The 11,645-nt window shown below is 42.0% G+C and overlaps 1 protein-coding gene across 2 annotated transcripts in view; it reads right to left on the reverse strand.

The window, feature by feature from the left end:
* Slit2 (slit guidance ligand 2) overlaps positions 1 to 8,939 on the reverse strand; it is a 341,856-nt gene extending 332,917 nt beyond the window's left edge. For both annotated transcript variants that reach the window (XM_046423795.2, XM_046423794.2), the window contains exons 1-3: positions 8,745 to 8,939; positions 5,910 to 5,981; positions 4,698 to 4,769 (exon numbers count right to left, since the gene is read on the reverse strand). In XM_046423795.2, coding sequence (XP_046279751.1) covers positions 4,698 to 4,769; positions 5,910 to 5,981; positions 8,745 to 8,923 — 323 coding nt within the window. In that variant the 5' untranslated portion in view covers positions 8,924 to 8,939. The remainder of the gene's footprint in view (positions 1 to 4,697; positions 4,770 to 5,909; positions 5,982 to 8,744) is intronic.
* Between the last annotated feature and the right edge of the window lie 2,706 nt (positions 8,940 to 11,645).

Here is an 11,645-nt window from a genome sequence, read left to right on the forward strand (position 1 = left end):
GTTTGTCCTTACAATAAGAAAAGATATATATTATGTGTTGCCTACAAACTTGTAGGATGAGTCAGAAGAGGGGTTCTTGACATCCTTGATGAACAGGATAAACTGTGCTTTCCTTCAGACCTGTTCCACCACATATTCTCCACTTGAATTCATGTGTAGCAACCCACAACAAAGGCTGTAGAGTGCCAGGGCTCTCAACCTCACACTGTCACTTGCTTATGAATGGTGTGTTCATGAAAAGAGGACTAATTCAGCACCACCCTGGGAAAAGAAAAGAAATGTGCCCCTTGGATATTCTTTGATAAAAATACAGTATTTATTCAAAGATAGGCTCTTTGGGAAGAGACTAAGATTTCTCTAAATTAAATGAATATATTGGATTTGCATCAACTTGTTGGAAATTTTGTTATTTTTGTTTTGTATTTACTCTGCCGGAACTTTAAAATACTTAACAGGCTTATGTTTCAGGATTCAACATATGGCTACATTTTCAATATTTTAAGGACAAATTTATCCAGAAAAAAAAAATGAATAGCCAGAGAAAATTTTAAGGAAAGAAAATGTCATTTTAGATAGAAAGAGACTAAAACTGGAAAGATTTAAAGAATATTTGTGCGAAAAGCACATTGTTAATGGGAGAATACGGCACAGTCTGTGTACTTGCCTTTATCACTTCAACAATTTCCTTATTGAAGATTATAAGGTGATTGTAATGTCCAGGAAAAGCCTAATATCCAAGATTTTCCATGGTATGCTCTTGGTCTCTTAATATAAGCTAGATAAACATATCTAAGTTTCATTTTTGCAGTCCTGAAGTTACTACCAAAATGTCTTTGAAATGACAGCCTTAAACTTTCTTATACTCTTGCATTTGTGTTATGAAGGAATTTTCAAAAGAGGAAGATGGTTTTCAATAGTGGAACCCTGAAGTATTCTAGCTTGTCAAAAAAGGCCGTAAAATATAGCTCAATGGCTACAAAGCATTATCACAATGGTACATGAATTGTAAATTTATGTAAGCCACAGAATTTTATACCAGCCCACAGAACTTCTGGGTCCCAATGTTACTTTAAAAAAAAAAAAATACCATCTAGAGAATTATGTACCAGCTGAGAAATATCTTGTATTAGTAATTTTGTCTGGAGAATTTATTGTGGATATATAAAGGTATCTTCTAGGAAGTACATGAAAGAAGCATACTTCTTATGTGTTCTGAATTGTTACTGTAGTTAACTGGTATTTTTTTTTTCCCCTCTTAATTGATTTGTACTGAATTAGCTAGTCATTTAACTACATTAGATTTCTATAGAACTTTCTGATTAAACGACAGGAGATCAGCTAATACAATATAAAAAGGTTTAAAGTACTCAAGGTTTCATTTTTTTTTCCCAGAAAAACTGAGACTGCTGGCAATACAAAGCCTCTTAGAAAATCTGCCACTGCACGTGGTAGGTCTGGGAGTGTGGTGGCAGAGTGACAAAACAGGAAGTCATGTGTGCTCATGGTGTGTAGGTGCAATTAACTTAGTCCCTTTACAGTGATTCATAACCACATTCTGATGATGACCACATCATCTGATGTCGTTTCTAAACAACACAAAGAAGGGAGTGAAAAGGAAAAAAGAGGAGAAGGTGGGGGAAAATAAACCAAAGGAAAGGGGGAAGGGAGAAAACAATGAGGGGAAGAAAGACATGAAGGAGGGAGAGACAGGAAGAAAGGGATGAGGAAGGAGACAAGAGGAAGGAAGGATTTCAACATCCATGTACTTCTTGACATTTGGCTTTGAGATTTTAGAATTGCATCCATTCTTTGAAGTAGAAAAAATATCTTTCTTTTGTAGCTATACTGCTTTGATTTACAAATAATGGCTTTCTTATTCCATGCTAACATTAAATTCAACTTAACAACAGGATCCTGCTTCTTACAGATTAAAAGTTGGATTTATAAAAAGGCATAGATCTTATCTTCTGCTTTCAGATCTTTTTTTCCCCTCTAGATCAAGTGTAAACGACATCAAAATAAAATAAGAGATAAATATAACTTTGAAATTTTCACAAAAATCATTTACAATTATTTTATCACTTTAAAATGAAAATAATTTAGAACCATACATTACACACAAGTAAAATAAACATTTTTTATTTATTTTTTTGATCTTCATACAAGGAAAGAAAATTAAATCACTGTTCACTGTATGGATGGTATTTACAAGATATGCCTGCACTTTTACATCTTTTCATAATTGAGAGTATAAAATCTCACATCTAAATTATTAAAAATCATTTAAGTTTACACAATTCATAGCTAAAGTTAATTCATTGATTACTGCCTGTCTTTCACATTGTCCCTTGCTATTCTTTGAAAAAGCAAGCAATTTTGTGATGTTAAATGACCCCGATTAAAAAAGGGTATATACTAGAGGCCATAATAATCTGAGAATGATACTCACAAGATAGATTTTTTTTGTTGTTGTTTTACGTTTTTATTTTTAAAACAATATGCTGAACAAAATTAAAAATTTTTTTGTTTCACAATAACTTGAATGCATTCCTTAGTAAAACTGCTTGCCATTTAATGTATTTAAAAAATAAATATTTGAAAAGTGTATCCACAATGTTCCTAAGAAATGGTTTTGAATTCCAGAGTCCCAAGGAGATGAATTGGCTGTCAGATAACAATGTGCTTCCATCAGATGGACTTGGCAGTTGTAAACAAAAGGAATTTTTCTCAGCTTTTCCTCACAAATATGAAATATTTGCTCTCAGCCAACAGCTGGGGTGATTTAAAGAAGTCCTGCATATATATTAGTTTTCATTCAAAATTACAAATTCTCCTCCCACTCTGAAACATCTGACTTAGTCTTAGTAGAACAGAAAATTGTTCTGAGATGAAGTGACATTCCCAGAGGAAGGCAAAGTCAAAAAATAGTACCACTTACAACTCTAATCAAATTTCAGATCATATAGCATCTGGTTAATAATTTTTAGGAAAAGTTAATTTAGTCAAGATGAAAGTTCAAATGATATTTGGAAGTGGCTTGAAAAATAACCAGAAAGTGTGTTTTCTTCTAGTCTTTCTTAAAATATTTACACAATATAACCAAAGTAGAGGCTGCAGGAAAAACCATTAAGACTCCTTCTATGATTCAAAAATTGTTTAAAAACCAAGATATAGATACTTCTTTGTGACTGCTAGAAGTTATTCTTGCAAAACTGTATATATATATAATATATATATATATATATATATATACATTATATATTATATATATGTAAAATTATGAAATTTTCTATTCATTTAAATGATTATATCAATATTTTAAAAATAGATGGATTAAAGATAAATTTGTGAGTTAGTCACAAAGCCTATGAATGCTTCTGAAGAACATCAAATAATAAATAATTTCAGAATAATTTTATGTATTTAGACATAGGTTATGAATTTATGAACTTTACTATGAATTCAACCAAATATTTATCTTGTTTTTACTTTCCCCCAAAACTAGCTCAAAGTAGTGTTTTAAATTTATTTTGAACTCTACAATTATATTCCCCATATTTCAATATTTATCATGGCCAAGTTTTATAATAAATATAGTACATATTTCTGTGTTTTACTTAAAGTCATAAAAATGAAATCTATGCATTTATAAATATCTCAGAAGATGATGAGTCATTTTTCAACTTAGGGACAATTACACAGAATTAACTTCTGCCTTTGGGCCTAGTGAATACGACTGTGTGTTCTGCTTAAAGTGAATATATTTTGTTATTTGAAATAAGAGTGTTATTTGTATATAAAGTGACTATTAAATCAGATGTGAAAACTGTTAAATAATTGTTACTACTTTTAGTAAATCTGTTACTTGTCCTAAGAATACAAACCTACTAAAGTGGAATAATCAAGATCTATGAGACATGAAATCACATTTCAAACTACAAAGTCTGTAATTTTTTTTCTATTTCAGATAGAGGTTTTGTCTGATGTAAATATATACTGTGAATCTAAAAAATCCTCAAGTAATAAATATAAATCCATTAAGAATTTGTGTCTAAAAAATAGATTTTAATTTGAAGGTTACATTTAATTTTGGAAAAACAAAGGTCAATGTTAAATGACTACACATTGATAACAGATCTTACTTTGGTAATCTTTCTTATTTCCCAAAAGGAATATTTGAAAAGCTACTATAGCATAACAAAATAAAGCTGTGAATAACAATTATTAATAATGTTCACTCTAATGATAAAAAGTTAAATCATCATCAGAAAAAAATATATCACTAATGACACACCAAGTAACATCATAGAAATTAAAATTACTATTAGAAAAACATCCCTTCCATATGTACTATTAATCGGAACAAAAGGTCCACCTCTCTTCCTGCATAGGCAAGCAAACAAATCAGATGAACAAATAAGAAAAACATGTATGTACATCTTTCAGTACCAAAGCAATGGTTACCAAGTATATAAACATCTCAGAAAAGTAAATTTGTGCTTTATTACAAATTAATATCCTATATCCAGAAACTCTACTTGTTGTAAATTTGTCTGAAAACCACTTACTCATCTCCCCCCCCTTTTTTTGCAAGCTTTTTAAAGCTAAAACATGAGATCGAAGACATAAGCCTTGAAATTCAAGTGTTTGTAAAAATACAGTCATGTTGTCATGAGTTTGGAATTGAAAATACTTACAGTCTCTCTAGTTCTTTAAGATCCTGGAATGCTCCCCTTTCAATGGTGGTAATCTTGTTCTCCATAAGCTGACTGAAATGAAAAAAAAAAATGTAACATGCTTCTTAATGTTACCATCTAAGTCAATTTCAATTCAGTAACTGAACATTTATAACCTCTTTCTCTCTTTAAAGTTAGATTTTGCTCTGCTTTGAGAACTAGGAGCAAATTTAATGGTGATATATGTGAAAGAACTCATGGAGAAGAAAAAGCATCTACATCACAAAACTTTTACAGAAACATTAAAGCAGTTTCTCACTAAATTTACTATTCAAACTCTAAACCTTAAACATAACAAAAGAGCAGTGAAATTGCAGCTTTGATAGCTGTTTTTGGTACACTGATTTTCAACTGTGTTCTTAACTACAGTAATTCATCATACACATATTCACTTATGACTTATGGATACCCATCAGCAACCAAAATATTTCATAAGGGCTAAAATATGTTTTAAAAATTGAACACTGGGTATATAGAGGTCAAAAGCATATGACCTTTAAGACATAAATATATACAATCTTGTGGGAGAAAACAAGTTTATGTAGCATTGACTTTGAGTAATGGTTTATTCACAGCTAAATTAACCCACTAAGTAAAGAAGTAATCAGAGTGCAACTATTTTATGTAATCTACAAAGATATTAAAGGTAAGGAAATTAACTGAAAATATAACTAATGATGCTTTTTTATAGATAAACATTTTTCTACCTAAGCTCTGTTAAAAAGATGGATGGCTTGATTTTAATGTTAGAAATTACTTTTTCTTAGAAAAAAAAGTCTAAATATTTTTTAGCTCAATAATATTTAAACACAGATCTACCTGAGTTTTTCAAGTTAATCTCAAACACTAAAATATCAGATGTCCCACATTATTTATTCACACTATGAAAGCAACTATTCTACAAGTTTATATGCATAAGGCACTTAGGGTATGATAAAACAGTCTTAAGGTCATTTCTATAACATTGTTTCTATGGCATGTGTTCAAACTTAAAATAAAAGCCCAAATTTTTACTAAAAGTTGTGCTTTTAGTAAAATAAATAAAGAAACCAAGGCCTTTACATTTTTAAAATTTCTGTCATTGGAAAGGTTTGAAAAACTGATACTATTAGCAATTCTCAAAGTGCAATCTTCAATACAATACAATTCCCCATATTACAGAAGAAAACTTACAGAACTCTTAAGTGTCTAAGGCCCACAAAATCTGTCTTCGTAATCCGTGTGATGTTATTTCCATTCAAATCCCTAAGAGACAACCAGAAAATGAAAGCTCCATTTTATTTCTATTAACTTAGTTAAGCAAAGTTAAATTTAAAGTAGGTTTGAACTTTTAAGCCTAAAAATTAAATTAATTAGTGTATGGTTTAGAAAACAAATGGGAGAGAGAAGGGGACAACCACAACCTTTGAAATAATATTGCATAAATGCTCAAGTTTACAAAGTTCATCCTGGCTGGCCCATGATGACAAGAAAATGAAGTAATTGTATTATCATGAAAATTGTTCTTTTGGTGTGTGTGTGTGTGTGTGTGTGTATGGTGTGCTTTTGATTTTTGCTTTTATAAGGATCTGTGTATCAAATTCACAGGTATTCTGTTATTTTCCTATTACTGGAGTTCCCCTCAGAAAGTTAAAGAAATTATTTTCTCATACTATTCAAGAACAAAGTTTTAAAAGCTAGAAAGAACACTATCCTTATGGGAGCATGGTGGCTAAACTTCCTAAGGTAAAGAAGAAAGTTAGAGGGCCATCAAAAGAAATGCACTTCAAAGACCTGCATTTACTTTCCAACAATTCTATGTTTGTATGAAAACTAAACTCTTCATTTGCAGCTCAGGGAACCCCGCTGTGATTATAAAGCGAAAACTACTAGCGGGGGCAATAATGGAAGTGGTATTCAGGCCCTAACATTTTTGTTCAGATTTCAGCACCACTTTTCCTTCAAGAGTCACAACCCCCTCTTTTTCTTTTCTGGCATCTCAGGTCAAGATCTAAACTTGCCCTGCCTCCAATCATTTCAGGTAAAACCAGCTTTTGCTGAGATTCGAATGTTCTCCTGCAAGGTCCTAAATTCTCTCTTACTTTAGTCCTAAAAACTTCATGTTTGAAATATGTATTTTAAGTTTTTACTTTGTCAATGATAGAATTTTATAAGACAACACTGACTATACTATTTTCTGAAACCTCTTTAAAAATCCCCTTACAGGGATTTTTTATTTTCCCAAGGATCCAAAACCCAATTGTCATTTTTCCCCCGAGTAATGCCCTTTTGGTTGAGTAAGAAGACACGTTAGTGCTTACACTATAAACTAATTGGAACAGCATGAAATGACAAGTACAAAAACAGAATTCTGCATTACTTTCCTTCCTTTTTTGCCTATTTCTATACGCTGAGCAAAGTCTCATTAAGTTGTTCAGAAAATCATCGGGGTCGTTTATTGGGTATTCAATATAACACGGAATCCCTACCTCCCACCCGAGGCAAATGTCGGGGATCACATCTTGATGAGGCAACCCTGGTAAGGCCCAACTTGCGCAGCACTAAGGGTTTGGGGTGAATGAAGAAAAAGAGTAGGGGGCAACCCAGTGAGGCTGGGGGACAGATGAGCCTTTCCAAAAGAAGAAAGGGCTCAACTTGGCCTTTAAAGCAGAGGCCAGAGAGATGGATTAGATAAGAAGGGCGACTCAAGGCGCTGCAGACTGCACTGGCGCAGAAGTGCGAATCTGAGGGCGTCCTCTCCGCAGTTCATGGCCCTCAGACCCAGAGGGAAGGAGGCCACGGGAGCGGAGTCCCAGCGCACTGGTCCCCATCGCCCTCACCCGCCCGGCCCACGCGCCATCGTGAGAACACTAGCGCGCCTAGGGCGCTCGGGCGACTGGGGCGGCGGCTCCGCATTCACAAAGAGAATGGCCTCCATGCTCCGCTTCCCTGAACTCGGGAAGCGCCCCACCAGGAGCGCGTGGGCCGTCAAAGCCAGGACTGCGTTTACTTCTTCATTAGAGACCAGCAGAGGCAGGGAGGCGGGGATGTCTGTGGGCACCGGAGCGCGAAGAGGGGCAGAAAGAGGAGCTGCTGCCACGTGAAGGGACGCAGAAACTGCCAGAAAGGTGGACAGGGGGACAGGGGCTCAGCAGGAAGAGCCGCAGGGGGCGGCCGAGGCCCGCCGGGTCGCCTAAGCAGTCTGATCTATCTGCGCTGGTTCAGGTTTGGAGAACCAGTACACTAACTTCACTTAAACCTTGGGACGCCGGTCTCCGCTGCAGTCGCCAGCTTGGAAGAGTCCAGCTTCGGAGAGTCCCTTGGGGCCCGCTACCTCCGCATCCTCTGGGCAGAAGTAGAGGGCAGGGGCGGGGTGGGGGGGAGTAGCAGGGGGCTGCGCACCGCCACTAAGCCAGCTGTGGCCCTACTGGGGCACCCTTCCTGCCTGATAGTAATATCCCAGGACACCCCATGACTCTTTCTCCCCTCCCTTCTTTCCTGGGAGGGGAACACAAAGACAGGGAGCCTAAGTTTCTCTCTTTGAATCCCCTGCCATCTCCTCCACGCTAACGGGGGGGGGGGGGGACAAGGGCGGGGACTCATCCTAAAACAGACCTAAGAATGTTTGCAACAGCAAGGTGACTCTTTATAAGGAATCTGAAAACAAAGTCGTGTCTCCTAGCCTGGGGCATCTTCTCATCCTTGTTCCCTAGCTCCCATCTGCCCAGTCCCGAACAACTCGTCCACAAGAGGCTGCTAGTGGCAGTGGCGGGACAAGAGCAGGGAAAAGGGACCAAACGCAGCTGCCAGCGGACCCGCCCCTCCCTGGGCAGTGACCCTTTCCTGGGCTGTGCCTTCCAGTACTTGGCCCTCCAGGCGGGCCCAACCCAGGATGAGCGATCTGGAGAGCCAGTGAGGCTTCACCAGGCACAAGTCCCAGGTCCCTGTATTGCTGGGTCACTTCAGGTTCCCAGCAAAGCGTGCGCTACCGCGATGGGGAGAAGGGGAGGGCGAAGAACCCATACTCACAGTCTCTCTGTGTTGCGGGGTATATTCCTGGGCACACTGCGCAGTGCCAACCCGTGACAGTCCACAGTGCTGCCCGAGCAGGAGCACTGCGCCGGGCACGCCTGCGGCGCCACCTTGTTCAGGACCGCCAACACTAACCCCAGCGACAGGGACAGCGTCTGCCAGCCAGTGCCGCGCATCTTCCCCCGCCGCCTCCTGGCTTGCCGGCGTTGGGGATTTCTCTTTAGCTCGCTGCTCCGACGGAACGGTGCAGTGTCTGAGGCCCAGTGCTTGGCGCGGGATTAGCAACCCAGAGTGCCCGGGGAAATGTGCACAAAATAATATGGAACAGTAATAATTAATATTCAAGGCAGGAGAGCCAGAACAGGCTCACGCCTTCCCCTTCCCTCTACACCCTTTTGTAGCAGGGCAGGAACTCCGTGGGCAACTTTCGAACCTGAAGATCAATGGCCTGGCCAAGGCTGCAAGGAGACCCCAAGAGCAGTGGGGGAGGAAATCACACGTTTTCTGTCGCTGAAGAAACCACTTGGCGGTAAAAGAGCTGAGACTTCCTAGGACTGTGAAGATGCAAAGGACGGCTGCCAGGGGGTAGAGTGAGATGATACTCAGATCCCACACACTGCTCTACAATTTCGATTCCAGTGGGGCTGGGAGAAGTGCGAGGAGGAAGAGGGGCGCTCAGTAGTAATGGTGGTCTTGATCAAAGTGGACTCCTTGAAGCTAGAAGGCGCAGAAGCCCTTCGGGCCCGGAGCGGAGCGCGCCGAGCAACTGGGCATGGCGCGCGGGGGCGCACCGGGCGTTTGTGCAGCCCAGGGGACTGGGGGCGGCGCTGCAGGGTGCAGGGCTCGGTTCACTCCCGCGGCCTCTCCCCAGCCTGCTGCTCAGCGGTAGCCCCTACCGGTCCTCGCAATCTCCCGACAGCCAAGGATGGTTTGCAAACACACATGTACTTCGCTGAAGGATGTCTCCTCGGCAATCCCGCCTCCCGCCCGGCGTCCTTGGCGACGCTCTGCACCAGGGCCTGCCCTGAGGTCACACAGAAAGACAAAAGGGCAGTAGGACCGCTGCAGCGGGACAGGAATATCCACTAGTCAAAATCTCAGCAAAGGAAATCCAAGAAGCCAAGTTTAGCACTAGAGCTCCAGAGAAGGCGAAACAGGCACTGACTAGCGCAGGACTTGCAAGAAGGCAGGCCGGAAGGAGGGGAAAGGCAAAGGCCAAGGTGTTCACGACCCGGGCCCTGCTAGTTTGTCTGGAGGACAGCTAGGTGGCCAGCGGGAGGGTGGGATCCGCTACTCCAGGTAGAGCCCAGGCGATAGCTGAATGGCAATGTGTGTGCGCGCGCGTGTCAGCCCCTCTCGTCTCCCGGATACGCTGCAGCTCCGTGGCAGACACCTGATGGCAAAGGTGGAAGAAACAACAGCCAGCTCCAAGCGGGCGCAGCTTCTCTCTTGCCCCTTGGCAGCCTCCCACAAGTGGGTTCTCCTTCTCAAAGTGCAGGAACTTTTCCCAGGTTTGGGATACCGTCTCCCACCTCCACAGTAGCAGTCCTCTCGCCGACGTTGGAGACACCACCCGGCTCCAGATGCGGCACCTGACTCGGCGGCTACAGTCCAGGGCAGTCCTTCCTTCCTGCCTCCTGCCCTCTCCCGGCTGCTTTCTCTGCCTCCCGCTCCCTGGAGAGAGGTGAGGGAGAGGAAAGGCGGCGACAGAGAGCGGGGTCTGCCGCTCTGGAGCCCCTGGCAAGTGTCTAAACAATAGGACAGACGCAGCAGCCTAAGTCTCGCTGAGCTGCTGAAAGGTGGGTTGTTGTTGTTGTTACGAGTAGTTCGCTCCTGCTGCCAGGCGCTGAGCGCCGCTGAACAAAAACCCAGCCCGCGCCTCAGGAGCCGGCTGCCGGTCCCCGGACGCTCCCCTTTCTCTTCAGCACTCCCGCGGTGCCTGGAAAGCTCCGCAGCTCTGGCCTGCGCCTGGGAGCCTCGGCGCTCCCATCACTCGCTGCCGCCGCCTCCTCCTTTTTTTAACCACCTTCTGCCGCAGCCACAGCCACCACCAACCTCCGCCGTCCAGGCGCTTCCCAAATAAATAACCTCAAGTCCGAAGTTAGGCTGGCGCGGGCCTTATATAGCCGCCTGAGCCCCCACCCCTTGGGCCCCGCCCCGCGAGGTCCGGCCCCGCCCACTGGCTGCGCGCGGGGAGCCCGCACCTCGCAGGGGAGAGGTGAGGCCCCGGCTGCCAGCGCCAGGCGGAGGCGGCGGCGGCGGGCGGGCGCGTTCCCGTGCGTCCTGGCTCGCGCCCTAGCTCCCACGCTTCGGCAAAGTTTGCGGTGGGAAGGAGGCTCCAGGGCCCCCGCCTCCAACTCTTTGGCCCCAGAGATGACCTGGGTTTGGAGATAGTGGTTCTCAGCAGGAGAATGGGGAGAGGCGGTTTTGAACGCGGCTCATAAATAAACAGCGTTGCCAGTGCCTCTGCTGCAGCTTTTGCCACGCGATCCTAAGGGAGGGGGGGGGGGCTGCTCAGTGCTTGCAACACAGCAAAGGAAAGACAGAGATTGAGATTTAAATTTTTTTTAAAAAAATTAAATCCTACCGAAATAGATCTGCCTGCGCTCACAGACACACACATGTGTATTTTTGGGAGCTTAAAAGTTCAGTTTTTGCAAGTTGGAAAACGATGTTTTGCAACCCTCTTCTTTACATTCCCATTTCCAAGCCACCCCCTTCCATTTAACCCTTTCTTTATAGTCACACACAACAACAGGAGGTTCAATTGACATCTTGAATACATAAAACGCTCCCCAAACTCCAAGGGCTTGAATGTGCCTGTATGATTTTACTCTCTTAGGAGGCAAAGGAGGGTAAAAAATAAATCCTTAGCAACATAGATTGTACCAGAAGGTT

The sequence above is a fragment of the Marmota monax genome, unplaced genomic scaffold (assembly GCF_021218885.2).
Source record: "Marmota monax isolate L192 unplaced genomic scaffold, Marmota_monax_Labrador192_F-V1.1 WCK01_AAM20220418_F8-fsc00009, whole genome shotgun sequence".
NCBI classification, from domain to species: domain Eukaryota; kingdom Metazoa; phylum Chordata; class Mammalia; order Rodentia; family Sciuridae; genus Marmota; species Marmota monax.